General features: G+C 51.3%; 1 protein-coding gene across 3 annotated transcripts in view; it reads left to right on the top strand.

Annotated features, from left to right (window-relative positions):
* Positions 1-52: 52 nt before the first annotated feature.
* The window catches only part of PAXIP1 (PAX interacting protein 1), a 50,988-nt gene continuing 26,871 nt past the window's right edge, over positions 53-24,169 (top strand). The window contains exons 1-6 of one of the 3 annotated variants that reach the window (XR_006298687.1): positions 58-242; positions 4,140-4,274; positions 8,861-8,904; positions 11,243-11,306; positions 17,948-18,061; positions 23,487-24,125. Coding sequence is in view for 2 of the 3 variants with exons in the window: in XM_043590483.1 (XP_043446418.1) it covers positions 162-242; positions 4,140-4,274; positions 8,861-8,904; positions 11,243-11,306; positions 17,948-18,061; positions 23,487-24,125 (1,077 nt within the window). In the remaining variant the exon portion in view is untranslated. Of the gene's footprint in view, positions 243-4,139; positions 4,275-8,860; positions 8,905-11,242; positions 11,307-17,947; positions 18,062-23,486; positions 24,126-24,169 lie in introns of all 3 variants that reach the window. The other 2 variants (XM_043590483.1, XM_043590484.1) reach the window with 2 other exon arrangements.

Genomic DNA, 24,169 nt, shown 5'->3' with positions numbered 1-24,169 from the left:
GCGCGCGCGGCTCCCGCGCTTGGGCCGCTCGGCGCGGGCGGGGGCGCAGAGGGCGGGGGAGCGGGCCCGACTCGCAGGACCGGGCCCCGGCCGCGCCGTTGGGGAGCGGGCCCCGCGGGGCGGGGCGGGAGCCGCCGCGGAGCCTTCCGGCAGCCGCGACCATGTCGGACCCGGCGCCCAAAGTTCCCGATGAGATGTTCCGAGAGGTCAAGTACTACGCGGTGGGCGACATCGACCCGCAGGTACCGCGCCGCCCCCGCCCGCCGCTCTCCGCGTCCCCGGCCCGTCCCCGCTCCCGCCGCGGGCGCGCGCCCGGGCGCAAAACGTCTGGGCCCCGCCGCCCGGGCCCCGCCGAGCCCGCCGGCCTGGCTGCGCGGAGGCTGGGCCACCTGTGCCGAGCAGGCCCGGGGCCGGCGAGCTTGGCGGGGGATAGGGGACCTGGGGGGGGGGGTCTGCGGTACTCTCGGGAGGGGATCTGGAGAGGAGACCTGGGGTTGGTCTACGGGACTTTCTGGAGGAGACCCGGGGAGGGGAGGCAGGAGACCTGGGAGTGGGGGTTCTGCGGGACCTGCGCCCGGCGGGGAGCAGAGGAGAGAGAGGGGATGTGGGGGTGGTTTGCGAGACCCGCGGCCGGGAGGCTGGAGGGGAGGGGGGGTCTTAAGGACCCACGATTGGGGGAGATGGGGGGAGGGTCGCAGATCTGTGTCGTGCTCTACTAGGACCTTTGGCCAGGAGGGCATCTGGAGGGTGAGCTCAGGGAGGAGAGAGACCTGGAGAGGAGGGTACTTACTAACCAGGGAGGAGAGGAGGAGGGTCCATGCCTCGGGCCTAGGACGGAATGTCACTGCCCTACGCCTGGTGGGGGACCGGCCTCTGTCGCGTGTGGTAAGTTTCCCCCGAAGCCTGCCACCTCAGCCAACTGCCACTTTGCTCCTTTCTGGGGCAAATTTGGACTGGGAGCATCCTTCCTGCTGCCCACCGCGTGTGTCTGGGCTCCCAGAACAGTAGGTCCCAGAGTGTGGACAGGAGGAAGGTGATGGAGCTCAGCCAGGAACCCCACGTCCAGGCTGCTGGGGCTTAGTGAACGTGGCCCCTGGTGTGGCCGGCCACCGGAGTGCACACGTCTGGGCTGTGCAGCCCCAGTAGCGTGAGAAGCGCTCACTTTGCCACCAGTGAAGTCCTGTTATTTGATTTTCCTGATTGGGGGAATTAAACAGGAAATGTGGGAAATAGCCAGGGAGTACCATCACTCTAGGCACTTAATTTTTCGTAGTTTGGGCTCACCCCTAAGGATATCGTGGGTTTTCTGAGTGATACATGTGGTGAAATGCCAGAGTGTTCCTCTTCCACGGTGGAAATGAGCCTTGGTTGGATATCCTTTCAGGTGCATCCTCACAATATCCCCTTTATTGAAGTTGATGTGGTTAAAGTTGTCTCGGGCGTCCTTTGCTGTGACTGCCAAGCTGGGAGTGGATGCAGAGCCAGATGATCGGACCTTAAGGCCTCAAGAGTGGAGACTGGTGTTTAAGAAGTAAATTTGGTTGGCGTAAAAGGAATTGTGGAAGGCTGATTGGTCTTGGCCTTCTGGAGGCTGGTCTGTGGTTGTCTTAGTAACTAAATTCTGTCGCGCGGCACGGTCCCCAAGGTGGATCCTTTTTCTACTTTATGGGGTGAAGAGACTTAGCCTTGAGTTTGAAGGTAAACAGGTGTTGAACCCAGAGTGATCACAATGAGTGCCTGTAACAGTGGGACCTTTTTCCCCGTGTTGATAGTTTTCCTTTCTTTTAGTATCCATCAGTCTTCTCTCCCACTTCCTTGCTACTCTCTTTATTTTGTTTTAGGGTTTTGACTTTATCTTGCAAGGGACTTGAACCAAATATTACTGAAAACCTGGAACAAGCTGAGTTGGAACCATATCTGCTTAACCATGACTCAAATCTAAGTGCTTCAAAATGTCCTTGGCAAACCACTTTGATCTGGAACAGGATATTTTGTAAATGATTTACAGCCAAACCATTGATTCCCTGAATCTTACAAACACGGATTCAGAAAGTCCATGCGTATTGAGCACATAGTACCTGTTAAGGCGTTGGCCTAGATAGCGGATGTAAGACAGAAGCGGAACCTGATTCATATCCTTGAGGACCCCCTCTTGGTAGGGAGTGGGGGGCCCACCTGAAGACCTTGTGGTGTAGGGTGGTTGGTGTGGCAACAGCAGACTTCTGTGTTGGGCGCCCCTGAACTTTTCCAAAGTCGGCGTCTTTGCAGTTGGCCGTTGAGATACGCAGAAGTTAAGAAGAGGGTGAAGTGAGGCCTTTCACGTGGAACGCGTGTGCTGAGGAACGGAGGCCTTAATATACTTGGGATACGTCAGGACGATCAGGACACTTGGTGCAGGGTGATGGGAGATCAAGCTAGTAAGGCAGCTTCAGTTTTGTGGAGCCTGGAAAGAAGCCAGTGGTCTGGGTATCCTCAAGGTCCATGAAGATTCAGTGTTTCCGTAGAGTTCTAGAAAAGGCAGGCGGCAGTGGGTGAAGAGTGAACAGGGAGTGAGGCAGTGAACACAGGTGTGAGGTAGAAGAGTGAACAGGGAGTGAGGTAGTGAACACTACCTAAAACAGGTAGTGGGGTCAGGAGTGCACGTGAAGGCTGCATAAGAGGGTGTCGTTTTCTGTGGGACAACTGAGTGGACGTGGATGCTTGGAGGCCAGGGAGGGAAGTGGGGGTGATTGGTCGCTACCACCGTTGTTGGGTCACGTGTGAACCAAATACTTAGCATCGGCCCCAGTTGCTATCTCTGGATGGTGAGTGAAATGTTCTGAAAAAGTCCGACTTGTGGGTCAATCGAGCCATGTGGGTGCCGGATCACCTTCATAGGTGGTGCCCCCCCGGGCCACTCGGGCTCTGCGCCCCCTTCCCCTGTCCCTGGCGGGTGAGCAGGGTCCGGTTCACTCACCCCTCGGCAGCTGGGGATCTCGGTCACCCTCAGAACTTTGGCCACCACCGTGTCGCTGACGTGCTGATGACTCCCCACCCGCTGGGGGCCCAGGTCTCCCCAAGGACCACTGATGTCTTTTCCTAGACCTTCCATGTGGCACCCAGAGGATGTGCCCAGACCAAAGCACTTTTCTTCCTGCTTCCCCACCTCTGCGAGATCAGAACACATTCCTCAGTGACTGCTACTGCTGTGTCCCCAGCACTTTCTCTCTTGCACTGTCCCCCCTCCCAGGCACTACGTGTCGCTTGTTCTCCCGCACCTTCCTTCTTCCTATCCCTGGGACAGTCCCTCAGGTCAGTACCTGCCGCTTTCCCCCCGGGCGCTTGCAGGTGCCTCACACTCCCTCCATTCTTGCCCTGACCGCACTCTTTGGGTGAAATCTGGTCATGCCGCTTCCCTGCCTAAAACCCTTGTGTCGCTCCAGAAGACGCTTGTGTTTTATTTCAGGATAAAGTACAAGTGTTTTTGCGTAGGAGGTCAGGCCGGTTGTGGTCTGGCCCGGTGTCCCGTCCCGTGTGTCGAATGCTGTGCTCCGTCGGTGCCTGCATTTTTGTGTGGCCAACTCCTTAAGTTCATCGGGATTCTGCTCAAGTGGCTCTTCTTCCAGAAGCTTTCCTGGTTTTGGTGAAACCGCCTGTCCCTAAGCGCTTTGAGTTTGGGCCTGGGTACTGTTGCCACTGTCTGTCAGACCAAGATGCTACCTAGTACCTGGCTCGCAGCCTCTGTGCTTACCTGGTCAGTGGGTCAAGATTTGCTGCTTTTCACTGTCCTCAAATGTTGGATTGCGTATGACTCAGAGTCAGTTATTAACTTGATGTGGTGGACACGGCGTGTGTTTATTAGACTTTTCATTGTTCACAATAATTTGTGTAAATCAGGTATGAAACGGGGGCGCCTGGGTGGCTCAGTCAGTTAAGCGTCCGACTTCGGCTCAGGTCATGATCTCGTGGTTTGTGGGTTCGAGCCCCGTGTCGGGCTGTGTGCTGACAGCTCAGAGCCTGGAGCCGGCTTCGGGTTCTGTGTCTCCCCCTCTCTCTGCCCCTCCCCTGCTTGCACTCTGTCTCTCTCAAAAATAAACGCTAAAAAAAAAAAGAAGAATGAAATGTGTTTTTCCGTTTTAATTTGTGTGTTTTTTTAAAAGGTTATCCAGCTTCTGAAAGCTGGGAAAGCGAAGGAAGTGTCCTACAACGCGCTAGCCTCACACATAATTTCAGAAGACGGGGACAATCCTGAGGTTGGAGAAGCTCGGGAAGTCTTTGACTTACCTGTCGTTAAGGTCGGTAGTAAATCGAATTGATTTTATGTATCTCATTGTGTATCTTGAAAGTAATACGTTCAAGACTTTGTGGAACTCTTCTCAGAGTGTTTGCTTTGTAGAGGAAGCTGCCGGATGAACAAAGCTCTTTGGACAGCTCGTAACCCACCACGGCAGAAGGCCCTTTCCCTTAGGTCTAGATTGGTCAGCGGATGCACCTGCCGTGGGGTGGCCCCATCTCGACTCTGCCTGGAGCTCTCTACGCCAAGGACCTGTGCCTTGGAAGGGGGTGTGTCATCAGCGGGCACTGGGGACTCGGGAGAAAGTGCTCAGTCTCAGGGGCAGACAGAGTCCTGACAGGAGGTAACTCCTGGAGCAGGGTCACGATCCATCCCCGTGTCAGGTGGCCTTAACTTCCAGCCAGCCATGTTGGAGGGAGTCCCGACCCCCCTTTGCCGTGCTGTTCAACTGCTCCCCGACAGTGGTCGCGATGACCATGTGTCACGCTGTCCACCTGGTGGCCGTCACTGGTACCGCTACGTAGCTGATGTTGGCTAGTTTATTTTAGAAAGTGGGGGCCATGGGGCGCCTGGGTGGCGCAGTCGGTTAAGCGTCCGACTTCAGCCAGGTCACGATCTCGCGGTCCGGGAGTTCGAGCCCCGCGTCGGGCTCTGGGCTGATGGCTCAGAGCCTGGAGCCTGTTTCCGATTCTCTTGTCTCCCTCTCTCTCTGCCCCTCCCCCGTTCATGCTCTGTCTCTCTCTGTCCCAAAAATAAATAAACGTTGAAAAAAAAAAAAAAAAGAAAGTGGGGGCCTCAGCTGGGTGGGTGAGTTGTTCAGAGTTTGCTGATTACACACTGTGCGCTTCTCTTGCTGCCCGTAGTTGAGTTGAGTGATGTTAAATGTAATTGTATAGTTTTAGTCCTTCAGTTTTTTTCTAATCAGAGGTATTGTATATTTGTCCTAAAATAGTTTAATTCCACTATCATATTTTTTTTCTTCTTTATGCCATCAAACACTTTGCTTTAAAATCAGTCTAAAAGTTGTTGTGGTATAGTAACAAGAGAGGCTAGAATCAGGAAGGATTGCCATTAAGTGAGGCTGGGATACAGAGAAGCCGGCCTGGCCCTGGGAGGTCTGCACCTCATCAGTGTCCAGGCTCTGAAACTGCCTTTCAGGCTTAGAAATCTGATTTTTGAAAATAAACCTGAGAATAGATCTGTGTCTCAGGAGAAGCCTTTCAGAGACCAGACTCTCAGGAGACGGCTGTAGAAGTCCGAGCTACTGTTCATTTGCAGCAGTGAAATACAGTGGTCACGTCCCTGCACTAGACGGTGCGTTTCAGCCTGGCCAGGCCCTTCGTGAGGACGGAGTATCCGCACCTTTCCTGCTCCGTCCACCTGACCCCACCTCTCAAGACACACAGACTTGCGACAGGCCCTGGGCCGTGGGCTCGGGCACCTCCCTCCCTTGGGTCCTGCTTTTGTCTCTGGTTTGTTTCCATTCTTCGTTAGCTGTGGGGACCGTGCCTCTGGCCCCTTTCCCTGCACACCTTCTTTTTCTCGGTAGCGTGGAGCCTGTTGTCTTGTGACAGTGACTTCACATGGATTGTGTAGGTTTCAGAGTGAACCTTAAAAGGGCCCCCGTATTAACCAGTGCTGGGGGCTGAGGTCATTTAGAGCAGTGGGTCTTAAATCTGGTGACGGTCAAATCCCTTCTTGCGCTTTGTAATACCCCCTTTATTAACCCCTTACTTGTACGTGGAGGAGCGTCCCACAATTTAAAACACGTATACACAAACATGTACTTGTGTTGACATGGAAGTACCCCGAAGTGAAATGTAAAGGGGGAAAAAGGGAAAGTGAAGATCACGTATTCGCTACAGAAATACTGGGCACAACCCCCTGGAGGCGGATTTCACCTGCTGCCGTATGTGGAGGCGCTGTGACGTGACTCCTGAAAGGTAGACCTGTCCCCGTCTCTGCAGGCAGAGTCTCCAGCTGCGAGGTCACGGTTCTGAGTGGCGATCAGTCCCTGCACAGTTCTGGGATAAAAAGGCAGTCTTCTTTATTTTACACGTCGTGTTTCTGGAAGAGTCGGGCTGTACTAAGGCCGCATAAAGTGCCTGTTAGCCAGCTTCTGTGACTCTCACCATTTTGCCAGTCTGGCTTAGTACGCCCCTGGCCCACCCGTCCCCTTTTGGCTGTAGTTTGGCACGAGCCCCCAGGCACACCGTTAGCACTCCTGGCGCTGCTGTCTCCAGCGCCCCGGTCTACTTGCCGTTGGTGGCCGCGCCTGTCCTGTCCAGGGACTGTGGTGCCACATGCCAGGGTGATGGAGATCGTCAGAGCTGGCCCAGCAGTCTGTGTCCCCCCGCCACGATGACACCAGTAGACCCTCAAGTTCTTAGTCTGAGCTCAGCCGACTGAGGCAGAGGCCTGGCTCCATAAGCCCAGATCCCTTGGCCTTTAACGTACTGAATTTGACAAGTGCATTTTAAAAATGAGGGTCCTTATACACGGCGACAGATTGTCATTTACATATTTGAATTGCGTAGATCTTTAAAACTTGCATCTTTAGGCACCAAAACTTTTGGAATAACTTTTTTAACGGACATATTTTTATTTTTCTCAGTGGCCTTAGGGCATCATTGGAAATGTTAACGCTGACCAGCAGTGGGCTTATTTTTATGCGGTGTTACTTGCCTTTGGGATAAAGAGCTCCTTATTACGATGCTTTTCCGGATGCTTTTCCGGTTCTCCGTTTCTGCTTTATTGTTACTAGTGTGTCCTAGACTCATGTGAATGAGGGCCTGGGGGTGATTCTGCTCTGCGTGGACTTGATGGTGGCTGGCCCTCAACCCTCAAGTGGGAATACCCGTGCTTCCCCCGCCCCCCAGTTCCCCAAGGGACACCGCCCAGGGTGTATGCCGCACGATAGTCGGAAGGGGTACCTGTCCCAGTGTCCTTGGGAAGAGTCACACCTTCACCGGCCCAGGTCCTGTCACAGCGCATCGCCCCGGGCTCTGGGAACCCTCCACGCCATGCCATGGGATGACTAGAAATGCTGCTCTCTCGAAAGCCGCCCTGGTGCGCAGCCGTGCAAGCAGGGCTCCGCGGGGCTCTGGGTGCTACCGTGGACCGTGCAGCTTGGCTCACGTGACGCCGCCCACTATAGAAGAGTCCAAGCCAGTGTCGGCTACCGGCGCTGGCCAGCTCCCTTAAACTGAACTGGAGTTTCCCCGGGATTATCAGAGAATGTGAAGGCCCACTGGGTGAAGTGCTGGGCAGAAGCATAAGTGCTCGCTTTCAGCCTGGTGCGCTTTTTCCAATAAGTTACTTAAAATGCGTGGTAAAATGATCACATCTTCATGAAATAATTATTCCAAGCGGAGCCAATCTTTATTTTATAAAACGGTCAGTATTCCTACACCCTGTTCACAGAAGACACACTTTTATAAACTTAGGCTGAAAAGTTGTTGATGTTACCCGAAAAACGACAGGGGTATTTTGTTTTCTGAAGTTCTTTTTTTTTTTTTTTTTTAAATGTTTATTAACTTAGAGAGAGAGAGAGAGAGAGAGAGAGAGAGAGAGACAGCACACGAGCAGGGAGGGCAGAGAGAGAGGGAGACACAGAACTTGAAGAGGGCTCCAGGCTCTGACCTGTCGGCACAGAGCCTGACATGGGGCTCGAACCCACGAGCAGTGAGATCATGACCTGAGCCGAAGTCGGATGCTTACCTGACCGAGACTCCCAGGTGTCCCTCTACAGTTCTTAGTACGTGCCAAAACTAGTTTGGAGATCATTAGGTTGGAATATAGGTTGCATGAGAGTAAAGACCGCATACCTGTTCTTTGTTATTATATCCCCAGTGCCTTGTACCATCTCTGGGACAAAACATTCTCAATAAGTACTTGAATAAATTAATGCACGAATAATAAGTCTGTGTGTGTGTTTCAGCTGGTTGAAATTTCTGAAAGTTTCAGCTGGCTAAATGGGGTAGTATGTAGGTGAATGTAATGTTAAAAATGTGGAAATACAAATTTTCAAAAATACAAGTTACCCAAAAAGGTAGTAATTAAACTAAGGTTTTATAATTAATCTGAATTATGGAATTCATAAAAAATTACCAGACAGAAATACTTCTCATGATTTACCAGCATTTATATATACTGGAGATTACTAAAAATACTCATGAACTTAGACTTGGTTGGGTTCGGGATTGAAGAGGGAAGCCAGGGAGGGCCCAGTGTGCCTGGGATGGGGAGGGGGTAGGCCTGGCTGTCAGACCCCAGCCCTTCGGGTCTGAGGACAGTTCCCAGCTAACCTCGACGCTTAAGCATTAATAGTGTGTGTGCCTAGAATTTACATTTATAGGCATAATAGTTTTTAAAATATGTGGTAGTGCTTTGTTCTGTAATTGAGCTTTTTCGCTTGGGCAATAATAACTAATCTTTGATATTTTTACCACTTGAATACTCATAATCTGGGTGCTTTGTGATCAGTTATAACAAAGCCTTTAATTTCTAGGAGCAGGGCTGGTGAAATGTCATCTTGATTGTAAATTGAAAGCATTTTTTGATTTGAGTTCATATTTTCTTTTTCAGCCGTCTTGGGTGATATTGTCCGTTCAGTGTGGAGCTCTTCTGCCGTATCCTTTTTGGGGCAGGGGCGAGGGAAAGGACAACTCTGGGTTTAAGATTGAAATGGTAACTGAGTGGGTTCGTTAGTTTGGGCCTGTGTGTGTGTGTGTGTGTGTGTGTGTGTCCGTGTCCTCTGTTCCTTGTGTTTTCCATTCTGATTCGGATTTTCTGTACCTGATCCTTGTCTCACCCCCACCTCCACCCCCACCCCCGGAGGGAGGGCTGCCCGCTGCGGGGACGGGGCTCCAGTTCCAGGACAGGGCTTTCTGATCCCGGGCAGGCCTCCTCTCTAGACCTCAGCTTCTCGTCTCTGGAACAGTTTTTGTGATGTCTAGTTAGGTGGACTATTTCCAAACTCGTAAGTCTGCGTGGGCCAAATCATGAGTTACTTGAAGAACGGATAGGGGAAGAGAACATCAGAACGTTTCTAGTTTCGTTGATATGCGCTGTCATTCTTTTTGATTACGTCGGGTAGAAGGTTTCTTTAACACACGTGCTGGCATCTGCTATGGGCTGGGCACCAAAACTAAAGGGGTCGACAAGGTGTCCTTGCTGCCCTCAGGGAGCTCCCTCCCACGCATGGTCCCCTGCTTCTGCATGTCCTGAGTGTAGCTTTAGAGCACGGTCCTCCCTGCCTTGGGTGAGATGTCGGGCTGCCCTCTCGTGTTCTGAGCCTCGTGGCTTCTGTTTCGCCCTGGCCGTGTGCAGCTTGCCTGGAGGGTCACTCCACGCTTAACCTAATCGTGGAGGTGCTCCTTTTCAGGGTACCTGGTACCCTGATGCTAAAATTGCAGATGATGATGTCTTTCATCCAGTTTGGTTTTGCAGCTCGGCCAGGTGGGTCCTGGGAATGCATTTTTACTTTATTGAACTGATGCAGACAGAGGAAATCTTTGTGTATTAAATATAGGTGGCCTCAAATCAACACAACATCCCTCTATAAGCAGTTCTTGGAGGATGTGCAGAACTCTAGCAACTCCAACTCAAAACTTCTAAGGCTTTCCATCCATAATCTGAAGAGTTAAAGGAAATCAGTTCGTGTTTTGTTTTAGTTTTCATCCCATTTTGCTGTTTTGGGAGTCTTTGTTTTCTAAGTACAGGTGAAAAAAAAAGACTGGGAGACAGAGGGATAATTTTGAAGACGAGAGGTTAATTCTTCCTGTTGTGGATCACTTATTCTCCGCACGAGATTCCTTAAGAAGCTGTCCTCCCCTTGAGTTCTTATCTGTCTGTCCAAGCGCAGCTCGAAGGGACATAAAAGGATCCCCAAGACTCTTGGACGGCACAATCTAGATTTGCCTTTGTTCATGTTTCCCCAAGGCTTTGGAAGGAGAAAATGGGTGAGCTACAGGTAGGAGCGTGGAAACCGATCTTGGATAATGGGGCTGAAGGCATGACGTTGGGGTCTGCAGAGGTTAGTCAGACAGGCAGGCTCCCGTCAATTATGAGATCTCTCAGCAGGGCTGGTGGGAGACTTCCAGATTACAGTAGGATTTTCAGTTTGATCTGTTTTTCTTCACTCACTTGCCTCAGTAGCTATACTTTATTCCTGTTGAGAAAACAGGGCAATACTTTAATAACCCATGTTGAATTGTGGACACTCCAGATTCTTCAAAAAAAGTCCTCGTGTTGGCTTTGAGTAGGCTGTATGTTACTGGCGCCCTGAGGTCATGTCTCCTTGGGTAGAGCCATATGCCCAATGTCTGGCACACAGCTCTTTTGCATGAATTTTAAAAATCTGAGTGTTAGAGCCGGGAGAGTTGGGAATCATGTGTATTCTAACTCGTTTTAGTGAAGGAAAACCGAAGCTTAGAGTTGGTCTTGCCCAGCTTCGTAAAGTTAGCAGCGGTAGCAAGACTAGAACCCAAGTTCTTTTATGGAAGATTCTCTCTGTCGTAGCCCAGACGTTCCGTTAACGTTTCCTTCTAAAATAAACTCTAGACTTTGGAATGTGCTGTTAAAGTAATTGCTGTGCCGTGTGTGTGTATATAGGTGTGTGTGTGTGTGTGTGTGTGTGTGTGTGTGTGTGTGTACGTGTGTGTGGAGTGAGCCAGCCCTTGGAGGTCAGATGTTTTCCCCTGCGAGTGTACTGGGCCCGTTTTCTTGATGTTGGTGGAGGCGCTGGGTTAGAAAGCACTTCACGGAACCTCCCGTTGTCTCTGTGCTGTCCGCTGCTCCTTCTCGAGGCTCCTCTACTGTTTGGCCAGTCTGAGTCTCTTTGCTCCGTGGACTGAGTGGGAGGGCGGGGGTGGGGTGGATCACGTCCCAGTGGGCAAATAGCACGTCTTCGTGAAATGCAGGTTGCACTAATCTCATTTCAGTGGAATCTTAATAACTATAAAACAGAGTGAATGGTTTTTCTCCAGAGTCGTGTCAGATCTTTTTTGGAATCACTGCCTGCCTCTCCCAGGTAAGCATGGTTACAGTCCGTCTTGTGTTGTTTACACATAGCAGTTCTGAGTTTTTACACTTTCAGATTTATGACCTGTTTGTAAACCAGTTTTAAAGAAGCCCTCTACTAAGCTGCATGTTCAGTGTGACCTTATGATACGTTTATAATTATTTAAACGTTCCTGCTTAGACTTAAGATTTAAAGTTTTAATGGGCGAAATGGTCTTTCTAACGTAAAGAATTACAAAGGTGTAAGATTTGAATGTGAAAAAATAGTGAAAATGAAATTATTTAAGATGGCAAAAATTCACTCCTAAAGGCAAAGAAAAATAAAAGCTCAGTAGATAAGGCAAAAAAATGAGTTTACGACTTTTTGTAAAGAGGAATCGCAAATAGCAGGACGTAACATTTGACACACTTTGCCATCAGGACACGAACATTTATTAGCACAGGCGGAAGAACTTCAGTTCTCGCGCTTGACCCTGCGCGCCTGGCCGCGTGCGCAGGCCTGACTCCGCAGGCCTGACTCCGCGTGTGTGCCGTGCCGGTGCACCTGCGGACGCGCTCCCCTCCTCCCCTCGCCGCTGGCGGGGATGCAGTGCAGCACGGCTGCTTTCTACGCAAGTTGGGGAGTGGCGGGAGCCCTAAAATAACTCCTTTTGTTTTCCCCTACGGTTCTCTTAGGTTTAGAAACGTATCCCAAGTTGGCAGAAATAAGGGCAGGTTGATAGATAAAGGCGCTCCACAGAGCATCGTGTAGAATATCTAGGGTAAAATGGGAAAAAAATCAGGTCACCCTCTTGTTGGAAATGGTTCAGAAACCTGTTGTGTGCAGTTGCACGGCAGTGCAAGTACATAGCCAGTGTCGGTGGTGCTTTATGAAAGCACGGAAAGAGGAGGACAGTGCTTTGAGGGGGGGTGGGGAGGAGGCCATGACGTAGGTATGTGCATGTTCCGTTAGCCAAGGAATATATACGAGAAATGTCTGAAGGGAGGGACCCAACGTTAGCCATGGTAAATTCTAGGTAGTGAGGAAAGTGGATATTCAGTATTTTTAAATTGTGTTCTGTGCCCTCCACCCCCAGCTAAAAACCCTCAAACTATTAAAAAAAAAAAAAAAAAAAAACCATTGTAACAAGTCCAGCTGGTGTTACTTGAACTCATTTTGAAATTGCGTAGAATAATCTGTTCAGCACGAGCACAGGAAGAGGTGTGGTTGACCGTGGCCTTGCCCCATGCCCTCACGGACCCATCGCAATGACTTGGGTGAGGAGCAGGGTGGCGCCCATCCCTGTGGAAGCCTCAAGGAGGGGCCTTCGAAGCCCTGGGTGACCCGGGAGGGCATCGCTCACAGCCATGCGCCTCTGTGGTCGGGAGTCACCCAGCCAGGCTGGCCAGGCTCCCCCTTCGTTCTGGCGGTCTCCCCGCCACAGTTTGACCCCTTCCCTGTCCGCACAGTAGGCAAGCTCAGTTAGGGTCACTTTTTTGTGTTTGCATCTAGTTAATTCCTGAAGTCCTTTAAAGTTATGAAATTCTCTCTTTTTGTCTTTGCTACCTTCATTTAATAGGGATCCTTATTAACTACGGGTTTAGCAACAGAGAAGACTTTTAGTCTTAGAAAACACTAGTGGTTACATTTCACAAAGGTTGAAAAGTGGTTACATTTCACAAAGGTAACAGATTATCAGACCTGCAACACTAAGGTTAAGGCACACACAACACCTGCTGTATGATGGGCTAGATCAGGTGGCCTGGTGTCGGTGGTCGGTGCGTAAGATCACAAGAGCAGTCACCCGTGTGGACGACCTGGTCAGGAAGCCTGGGGGAGGGGAGATGTCAGACCTGAGGGGCCCCAAAGAATGGGCAGAATTAGAGCAAAAGTGGGACAGGGGAGTGCGTTCCTGGCAGAGCAACATGGAAGGACGGACGAGGGCGCCAAGGCTGGCTGCTGACGGAAGGTGTGCGCTCGGAGTGCAGAGGAAAGAGAGCGTTTGGGAGGGTGGGGGCGGAGAGCACGGGAACGGACCCAGATGTTGGAGTTTGAGCTTCCTGGAGTGGCCAGTAGGATGCTCCTTCCTTCTTTCTTAAGTATTTAATTTAGGATTACAAATATTTACAGGAGGACATTTGAAAAACGCAGACAAGCAGACGAAAATCCTTGCAGTTTGGCAGGTGCAGCTGGTCTGGGGGCTGTAGCAGGACACGGGGCCGGGGTGGGGATGGGAATTTGGGCCAGAGGGAGGGCGTGATCTTGGACTTGAGGCAGAGGTTTGGATTCGGCATGGCGCTGTGGATACAAGGCCCGGACGGGAATTGGCAGGGCCTGGTGATGTGGCCACACTTGGGACGAAGGAGGAGAAGGCAGCGCCCCGGGGCGCCCGTGTGGCGGGTCCTGGAGCTGCCTCCGCAGTGAATTGTGGGTCCGAGCAGGCCGGGAGCCTGGGGGAAGTGCCAGCATCACTCACTGCTGGAGGGGGGAAACGGGAGCCTGGTTCCTCAGGGAAGCCGGGGAAGCTGGTTTGAAGCACGTTGAGTTTGGGGTGTCGATTAGCTATCCAGATGTGGGGATGTGGGGGCGTGTGACGGGCAGAGAATTTGCTTCTTCCAGAGGAACGTAGGAGGTAGGTAGCCAGGAGCAGAGCCTTGGGTAGCGTGCAGTAAAGGGGCTCTGCAGAGAAGAAATCTGAGCGTAGAGATGCTATTGGAGGAGAGGGAATTGTTTTTAGAAACCAGGCATGAAATCAGACTCAGTTTTTACTGCTGGGAAGCAGCAGCACCCCAAGTAAAGGAAGGGAGCGCTGATTTGTAGCGGATAGTTGTGCACGGCTCCGGGTGTCCCCTCAGTCCTGCCTGTGACTCAGGAGAGGAGGAGAGTAAGAATGCTGGGCAGGGACACAGGACTGCTGATTGGTCTGGTGGCCATCGTGCAGGCCTAGTGGTCCATGCGGACCTCAGGGTCTGGGCTGAGAAGACAGCAGAGGGGCAGGGAGGGGGAGAATGGGGAGCCCATGGAAGAAGCCACAACTAGGTGGTAGGGAGCACGGGCAGAGGTGAACAAGGGTCCCTTGGTCATGTGGTCTGGGAAGCGGTCCAGCCCGTAGAGTTTTATCTCGGTGTGAAATACGTTGCCGGGGGGGTGGCTGGGTCTGTGGTGGGCAGGCAACTGAATTTAGAAGGACCTGTGACAGTCTTTTTCTATCCTTTTAGCAAACTCATTAGGTAGTAAAACTCAGAGTCTGGAGTTAGTTTCATCTTCATGGATCACTTGCTACGCCGTCCATCACTTAGGATGATGGATCGGAATCCCCAGTGTGTGATGGGATCACATGGTAAAAAGCTCTGCTTTTGAGTGCAGAAAGCTCGATCAGATAAGGGTGAGAGCAGCTCACCTGCTGACACCCCAGTTGAGAAGAGTGCACCGCGGACACTGATGTTTTCTGGTTGCTAAAAAATGTTAATTCAGCTTAAGGTGTGTTAACAGACCACGTGCACAGCGTGTAGCTAAGGGACTTTGGTTTAACAAATACCAGATGAGTCCTTTTGTGACGGGAGCAATGCCGACGGGGGGTGTAAAATAAGCTAAGATAGGATGTCTCCCCTCAGCGAACGCACCGTCCACAAGGGAGGACGCGCTTGTGAACCAGCCGCGTGTCGTAGCACACACAAGCGTGTAAAAGTGGGTGCGAGGTGTGGAAACTGTACCCGGAGGGAGCCGTCTCGACGGTGGATCCGCACCACGCAGAGACTCTTCGGGCGTCCACACCGTTTGCCGAACTTTGGCGCACCTGCCCGCACACGCGCCCACCAGGCGGGACCCCGCCTTTGCGAAAGGACCGTTTGCTCGGTGGCTCTCAGTGACCTTCTGTCTTTTCCCCGTCAGGGTGTTGATACAGGCTGGAGCTCTTTGTTGGAGTCTTCCAGAGCTCTCCCAAGGAGAGGTAGGGAAGGCAGCTTGTGCCCGCAGACGTTGAGAAGCACACACACCATCTGCCTTCTCCCGAGCCAGTATTGATGCAGGCTGGGCCTCCGTTGTGATGTGCTGGGTAGGTTTCGGGGGACAGGCCAAGAGTGCGACGGAGAGCCTGGCCAGGGTTGTGGTTTCAGCCTTGAAGGCCGAAGATAAAAGCCGTTTCGTTCCGTATCTCCATCAACAGGTATTTCTTGACTGCCTGCCCATGTGCCTCGCGCTGTACTGGGTCCTGTGAGAGAGGGCAGAGAGGTCGAGGGGGTGAATCCTAGCGAGACCTCCATCTTTAACTGTGCCTTCAGATTGTAGTTTTTTTCAGGAGGGGACAAGGACAGATTTGGGGGCTAGAACCGAGGAGTGTCCTACTTGTACTGGGAAGGGATGGCGCTCCCGACTGGGGTGAAGGAGGCATTTATTTGGGGGGGGGGGGCGTGGACGAGGTGACCGCCCTCTGCTCCACGTCCTTAGAGGACAGGATAGTGGGGGGGGCGAGCATGTGGTTTCGGAGCGTGGCCAGCACGAGGGTGTGTGTGCAGCCTGCCGTGGAGTCCAGGGCCAGTGGTAGCTGAGTGGGCGTTGAGGCTGGGCAGGACACGGAGCCAGAGCCTGGCGTGTCGGAGGCGTGTCCCTGAGACGCGGTGGTGCTGTGGGACGCGTGTGTGGGGGCCGCACCTGACTCACCACTCAAGCGTTTGGGTTTTTGGTCTTAGGGTATTGAGGTCACGTCCGAGCTTCGTTGGCCGGGATGACAAGATCTGTAGTTTCCGTAGGTTGCTTTAAAAAAAAAACCCAAAAAATCCTTTTCCCCAGTTAGAAAAATTAATGCTTTTGAAAATCTGGAAAATACAGAAAAGTAGAAAAATGACAACAAAAATGTCCCCATAATTCCATCCCCGCTAGGGCACTGTTGTTAACGTTTTGGTGTGGAAAGAGCATTCTTAGTTGGTGTGCAAAGAGATTCATGACACATGTGAGCTGGCGTGGCTGTTTGAAGTCGCTTGGCCCAGACGTGCACTGATGCAGGATCTGGTTCGTGGAAGGTCTCCAGGTGGCCCGGAGCTCGTCTTTGGAGACCCTGTGTCAGCTCCAGGTCTCCCTCCCCACCACCTGATGTTCGTTCCCCAGCAATAGGCTTGTCCCTGTTGAGACCCGGGCCTGTGGCGCCGGCCCGGGGCCTGGCTCGCCGCGGTCGGCACAGCCCAGGCTGCACGCGCTTCCCTGTAGGCACGGCTTCCCGAGGAAGGCACAGAGAGGGGCTGCTCTTTGAACTTCAGTTCTAACAGGGGATGTAGTGCTCTCTTGGAGCGGTCTGGATTATCGCGTGAGTCAGTCTCACCTCTCCAAATGCTGCAGGAGAGCCACGTTTTTGCGAAAGCCTCTAGGAAAAAAATAACGGTTTTCTGGTCCAGTCTTCGGAAATGCGACAGTGGCTAACCACGTTAAAGAGATACAAAGTAGTGACTTTCCAAGGTGATTTTAGGAGATTAGTGTGTTCTTGTTAGTATCCACAGAGTAGTGAGTGTGCAGTGCAGGATAAGTTCTGGAAACATTTGTAAAACGGACGGAAATAGATGTAAGAGAGTGGAGTTCTGGCAAGCTGAATAATGGCGGTTTTTTAAAAACATGCTATTTGTAACACAGAACTAACCTGAGGACTAACGGAATTCCTAACCATAACCCCGAATTTGTAATAAATTATTAAGGAAAAAAATTGACCCGGTTAAATGATTACGTCAGAATTAATTCACACACCTTTATTTTTCTTACTTCTTTTGTCTTTCAGACTCTAAAATTTTCTTTTTTAGCAATTGTTTTGGGGAGTGATTGCCCTTAGAGAAGTTACAGAACAGCAGGAAGATGTAGGCAGGCCTGGGGTTAGACACACCTGTGTTTTAAAAGCCAGCTTTTCCGACGATTAGCTGTAATTTTGGCAGGTTTGTTTCCTGATCTGTGCGGGGGGCTTCATGGTTGCCACTTTGCATGGCGGTCGTAGGGGTTAGGAATGCGTGCGAAGCATTTGGCACAGTTCCTGGCACATGGGAGGCAGGCAGTAAATGGGGAGCCGCTTCTGTTGTGCCAGTCAAAGCCTCTTTTCCAACGCGAGCCACTCTGCCTGGAGTTGACTTCATCAGTTACGCAAGCATAAGAATGGTCCCTTTCACGCTTGCCTTATTTCCTTTGATGTGGTAGATAATACTTAGGATTTTCCCTGAGCTCCAAGTAACTGTTGTTGTCTCTTGAATTCCTCCATTTCTTAATTAGTATTTAGCCCTCAATGGTGAAGGGGCTCCTTAGTGACGTGGGTGCTGCCGTTGCCCGCAGACATTTTCGAGCCTCTGGTTGTCAGACGCGGTGACGCACTCCCTCCTTCTGCTTGCTTCCCCGTCACGTGAGTTGCAAGGATCCTCCATTCGTTTTTTGGAGCGTGGATATGTGTTTTCCATTCATCTGGCGACAGGGTGAAAAAAATCACGTCTACGAAGCAGTCACGATAGGGATTGAAAGTTTGTCATGACAAGCAGATACCTGAGCGCTCACGTGTTCCCCCGTGAGTCCCGCTACTCGAGTTCCTTTGACGAGGGAGGCCAGTAGGTGCAGCAGAACTGCTAAGATGCCACCTTGTACTTTGACGATGAGCACGCTTGCACGGACTGAAATGTGTGACGGAAGCCCGGTGTCCCTTCCTTTCCCAGGTGTCGTCTGAAGACAGGAGCGCCCTGTGGGCTTTGCTCACTTTCTATGGGGGGAACTGCCAGCTGCACCTCAACAAGAAATGCACGCATCTGGTGGTCCCCGAACCAAAGGGGGTAAGCATTTCACGTACATTTTCCTCTTCGCGCATCCCTTCACTACTTCCGGTGCCGAGTGACGGTTGTGAGCTTCTCTTGGATTAATTGCTAGATTCCATTTACAAAAGCCGGTTCAGTTCATTTACCTGACTTAGACCTGGCTTCACTCCGCAGACGATGCGAGATGATTATCGTTTCTACTCTGAGCCAGATGTGACCTCTAAATGCGAAGAAATTTGGGTTTATTTTGGGGAGAAAATGGGAAAGTTTTTTCAGTCTCTAGAGTTTCCTTTCAAACTCAGTAAAAGTTTAGTTCATTTTTATTTGTGAAAGTATGTATTTTTAGTCTTCTTCACAATTTTTAAAAAGGCGTTGTGCTGAGTAAAACTTTGTAAACGTGTGTTTGGCGAAGTTTCCAACGCCATTTCCTTTTTAATGATCTAGAATAGATCCAAGTACGTTTATCTCGATAATCGTGGGGTTCTTGTCTCTAAGCACTGGTGGGGCCACAGAGTTTTGGTTTCCCAAGTGGGGCCCCCCGGGCAGCAGCACCCGCCTCCCCTGTGCATCTGTGAGAAGCCCAGACTGCGGCCCGCCCCACACCTCGTGAACCGGGACCCGGTGAGGGCAGGTGCAGAGCCCGGTAACCTGGGTGAGGCCCTCCCGGTGGTGCTGATGCGCACGAGAGTTTGAGGACCATCGCTTTCTGGAAACCAGACTTTGCTCCTCCCAGGAACGATGGTTTATGACTCTGAGAGTCAAGAGGAGTGTGTTTATGGCAAGTTGACTTTCCACGTGCCGGTATCCTGTTTTTTTCTTAACTGCTTCTGAATCCGTGCTGCCATCCTGTTCTTCCCACGGGTACCCTGGCTGGGAGTGGGGAGTGGGGGGGGCAGGGGTGGCGTGTGAGGTTCCTCTTTCACAGAGGCTTTGACATTGAGCAGAGGCGATCTGGAAACGTGTGCCGTGGCCACGCTGGTTTCCTGACAAGAGCCATGTTGAGCCAGTGGGTGTGGTTGTAACTTAGCCACGCGGTCCGAGAAGAAGCGTTTCTGTGAAAATGTAAGAGGTGACTCTTAAGTCTCTCGAAGTAAAAAATCACGTTTTGTGTAACACTCTAAGGAATATAGTATGTTTTGGTGAAACAGTGTAACGGTTCTTTTCATATTAATATCTTATAATTTATGGCTAAGAGCAAATCATTTGATTGTAGGTGGCTAGCTTGAAGGGAAACAAAGTATAGCTTTTGTAAAGATGAGCAAATACTTGTGAAGAGTCATTGTCATTGAAGAGGCAATGCGTGAATGTCAGACTCAAAAATAAACGGCATCTCTTCAAATCCTTTTTTTTTTTTTTTTTTTTTTTTTGCATTTTTATGAACAAAGAACATGTTTAAACGGCAGAGCGAAACCACCTTTCATATTCCTGGATTTTTAAGATGTTCAGTCAAGTGGAGAAGAAAGGGATTTAAGAACAGAATCGGCAGAACAACAGGAGTGTGCTTGTTGGTGGGAAGGGCTGGTCTCTGGCAGCTGCAGACCTCGCGGGCGACCGTGCCTGCTGTGGCCGGAGGACCCGCCGGCCCCCCGCCACTGGCCACGACCCGGACCCCGTGGGCCGCACTGTTGGCTCCCGAGTCTGTGCATTTAGATTTTTTTTTTTTTTAATGTTCGTTTATTTTTGAGAAAGAGAGAGAGAGAGTGAGTGGGGGAGGGACAGAGAGAGAGGGAGACAGAATCCGAAACAGGCTCCAGGCTCTGAGTTGTTAGCACAGACCCTGACACGGGGCTCGAACCCACGAACCGTGAGATCACGACCTGAGCCGAAGTCGGACGCTCAACCGAGTGAGCCACCCAGGCACCCCTGAGTCCATGCATTTAGTAACTTGTACGTGTGAGGGTTCGAGAATTGGAATGACTTAGCTGGGAAGTCGGCTCAGGCAAAGGCATCTGACATTGCTTTGTTCTTAGGTCACCTTTGTTCAGCAGTAACTGACTGTCTTTCAGTGACAAAAACTCCCTGTTGGGGAGAAGGGAGAGGACGCGTGAGTGACGGTGTCCTGCGTCAGTTGCCTAGGACACAGTCAGGTCCCTCCTGAAATGAGTGCCGGCCCGGCGTGCGGACGACGACTCCGGCCGACCACGGCGGCTGCCAGCGCGAAGCGTGGAGTTTCTCCGTGGTGTCCGAGATGCTCAGCGACCAGTTTTACTTCTGCTATTTGTTAACAGTTAAAAAAAAAAAAATGTCACGTTTTATTATTTTCAGCAAACCATCTTCCTACCTTGGAAAATAACGTAGAAATCTCAGATTTGTTACCTGGTCGTATTTGTGTAGCTTATAAATACTTCGGTGTGTGTCCAGACTTGTTTTCCTAGGACAGCCCTGTGGCTCGTCTGGGACAGGCGGTCAGGAAGTTGCAAGTCTCTAGTCTGCTACAGAGGGTTCTCATCTGTAGCGACGTGGGAGGGTTGGGTTCGCATTTCATGGTTAAATATTTCGGGATGATTTTGGGGATAAAGAAGGGGATTTTTTAAAATTCTTTTGAAGCTTTTATTTCAATTCCGTGATTTAGTGAGCGGACGGTGGTGTGTTAGTCTCAGGCGTGCACTGTCGTGATCGAGCACTTCTGCACAGCACCCGGGCTCAGCTTAGTTTCCGTGGTTAGTGCACGCTGTGGTGTGACTGAGTTCAGCATTCCGTATTCCCACGTGCTGCTGGACACATAGGTTTCAAAACGTTTCCATCTTAATAAAACGCATGACTTAAATCATGCTTTACACACAGCATGGTTTCAAGGAGTTCAAGCACACGGCCAGGAATAAAACAGGGTATTATCAGGCGTGTGGGTCAGTTGATAGAGTCGTTCGTAGTTGGTGGCACAGCCTTTTAGGAGGGGGTGTAGTTAGAGGTCAGGAGCCTAAAAGTGCTTTCCATACTCTGATACCAGAACCCAGGAGTTCATCTCAGACCCAGCGATTCAGGATATGTGTGTCGAGAATTAACTTCAGGTTTTCACAGTAACAAAACCCCAGACGTTAGAGACTACTAGAATGAATGATGCGAGAAATAACTAAGCAGTGATCCGGGGGACGGGGGATTGCCTGAAATCACTGTGCAACAGAATGGCGTGCTGGGGTTAAAACGAGTTACGCCTGGGTGTGAGAGGGCCCCCCAGCTGAGTGGGGGTCACGGTGGCGGGGGTCGTCAGAGATGCAGCGTCACAGAGGAGACAGGTGAAGCGGGATGGCGGACGGTTGCCAGCTACCGGAGCTGGGTGACGGGTGCAGGGGTTTCTTACACGGGCGTCTCCGCTTTTGGAGTTTGTTGGAAAGTGTACCCCGGAAAGTTAGGAGCAGAAGGGCCGGCCTAGAAGCACACGTTGACGTGGGAGGTTGTTGGCGACGTGTGAAGCGAAAAGCACATTCTAGAGTGTTTGCGCCCCGGGACACCGTGGTGCCCCCTCCACCTTTTAAACACACGTACGTCTGCATTTATAACAAAGATGGTTGGAGCCGTGCCCTCAGATGGGGACGGTGGAAGGGTCTCAGCAGTATGGCGGTGATTCCATCCGCTTCTCTTCTGGCCTCACGTGTCATTCACGCGTGTCCTCCCGTGACTGCGTTTCCAGAAGGTTCGAAGCAGAGCGTCCTCAGAAGCAACGGCGTGAACTCCCTGAGGCTCGTGGAGGGGTCTCACTCTTTCCCAGGAGGTGGGTCCCGGCTTCCTCTGCCATTGTGGCCAGCGCCAGCCTGAGGGCGGTCGTCTGCGTGGTCACCCTTGCCCTGACCGTGAACAGCGAGTGCCACCTTCGGTCTCCTTGCCAGGAAACGCATTTTATTTTTTTTTATTTATTTATTTTTTTTAAATTTTTTTTTTCAACGTTTTTTATTTATTTTTGGGACAGAGAGAGACAGAGCATGAACAGGGGAGGGGCAGAGAGAGAGAGGGAGACACAGAATTCGAAACAGGCTCCAGGCTCCGAGCCATCTGCCCAGAGCCTGACGCGGGGCTCGAACTCACGGACCGCGAGATCAAGGAAACGCATTTTAATGTGGGGGGCTCCAGCATGTTTGCCAGAGACCTGCTGTTACCCTAGGCTTTGGAAGGGTGGGTGGGGAGATTCTGTTAGTTAAGCAAACCATAGTTACAAACTCGCTCATTTATTCTTTTTAGTTTATTTACTTACTTTGAGAGTGGGAGTGGGGAGGGAGGGAGAGGGAGAGAGAATATCCCAAGCCACCTCCACACTGTCGGTACCGAGCCCGATGAGGGGCTCGAACTCAGGAACCGTGAATGAGATCATGACCAGAGCTGAGATCAGGAGTCGGACGCTTAACTGACTGAGCCACCCAGGTGCCCCTCAGACTTGTTTATTTTAAAGCTCCTGTATCACGTGACTCTTTCGTCGATGTCTTTTGTCCTTTGCTATCTGTTCCGTTCTACACCCTGACTTGCGAGGGGTCCCCTGCCTGTGAGCACACCTTTTCCATGCGCCCTGCGTTTTTTGCTCAGTGCCCGTGCCTGCTGTCACGCCCCTGCCCGGCCTCACCTTGCAGCAGAGGCCTTCCCTGAGTCGTGTGGCTCACACTGGTGGGAGCCTTCTGTACTTGTGCCCGCCTCGCTCAGCAGTGGCTGCACATTGTATTCCTGTTCGTGGTCACGTTCTCTCCAGAGCAAAGTTGTAAATCTCATGAGGTCAGAGACGTGCTGCACCCTCTGTGTCTCCCGTGGAGCGAGCTCGATTAACACTAGGCGCCTCGTTGAGGAAGCCTCCCCACGGAAAGTTGGCCACCCTCCCGGACCGTGCCCGATGTCCTGAAGGGGCTCTTTCCCTATTGCGGCTTTGTACAGATTGTCAGTGGGTAAAAACTAAGCGAGGTGGCGATTATTTATTTCGTTCGTAAGAGAATTTTCCGTGGGATTGCTAGCTGTACTTTTTTCTAAGATACCATCTGTAGAGGTTAACTTTAAACAAAATCTTGTAAGGGGCGCCTGGGTGGCTCAGTTAAGCCTCCGACTTCGGCTCAGGTCGTGATCTCGCGGTTTGTGAGTTCAAGACCCACCTCGGGCTCTGTGCTGACAGTTCAGAGCCCGGGGCTGCTTCGGATTCTGTGTCTCCCGTCTCTTTCCGCCCCTCTCCCACTTACACTCTGTCTTTCTCTGTCTCTCAAAAATAAGTGATCTTTGGAAAAAAATTTTTTACATAAAATAAAATCTTGTAAGACCACTGTTGCAGGTGAGGCCGTCCCGAGTTCATAGACCGATGGTTCATTTTGGCTCTAGTCGTGCGTCTGGAAGGAGTTTAAGCTTTTCCGTGTCTAAGACGGCAGTCACAAGTGCCGACCGTTTCAGCTGCATCCCTGTCCTGCCGTTTTCAGTACACGGCTCTAGGAGATTCGGTAAAACTTACAGCTGTGTTTATGTGTTTGTTCTTTACTTGCAGGAGAAATACGAATGTGCTTTAAAGAGAGCAAGTATTAAAATTGTTACCCCCGACTGGGTCCTGGATTGCATATCTGAGAAAACCAAAAAGGATGAAGCATTTTACCATCCTCGCCTCGTTATTTATGAAGAGGAAGAAGAGGAAGAAGAGGAGGAGGAGGAGGAGGTAGAAAATGAGGAGCAGGATTCCCCCAACGAGGGTAGTACCGACGAGAAATCGAGCCCTGCCAGTTCTCGAGAAGGATCCCCTTCAGGTGCCCAGCAGTTCTCGCCCAAGTCAAACACCGAAAAACCCAAAGGGGAGTTGATGTTTGACGACTCTTCGGATTCATCGCCTGAGAAACAGGAGCGAAACTTAAACTGGACCCCAGCCGAAGTGCCACAGTTAGCCGCGGCCAAACGCAGACTGCCCCCGGGAAAGGAGCCGGGCCTGATTAACTTATGTGCCAGCGTGCCACCCGTTCCGGGCAGCGTCTTACCCCCCGACGTCCGGGGCAGCGTAATGGCTTCGGGACAGAACCTGCAGAGTTCTGAAAGATCAGAAATGATCGCTTCTTGGAGTCCGGCGGTGCGGACGCTGAGAAACATTACGAATAATGCTGACATTCAGCAGATCGGCCGACCGCCAAATGTGGCACACGTAAGTCACTCTGTAACGAGCGGGAACTTAAGTAACGGATTTTA

The sequence above is a fragment of the Prionailurus bengalensis genome, chromosome A2 (assembly GCF_016509475.1).
Source record: "Prionailurus bengalensis isolate Pbe53 chromosome A2, Fcat_Pben_1.1_paternal_pri, whole genome shotgun sequence".
In the NCBI taxonomy this organism is placed as follows: domain Eukaryota; kingdom Metazoa; phylum Chordata; class Mammalia; order Carnivora; family Felidae; genus Prionailurus; species Prionailurus bengalensis.
Note: the sequence above shows the minus strand (reverse complement) of the source record. Positions and strands in the feature narration are given on the sequence as shown.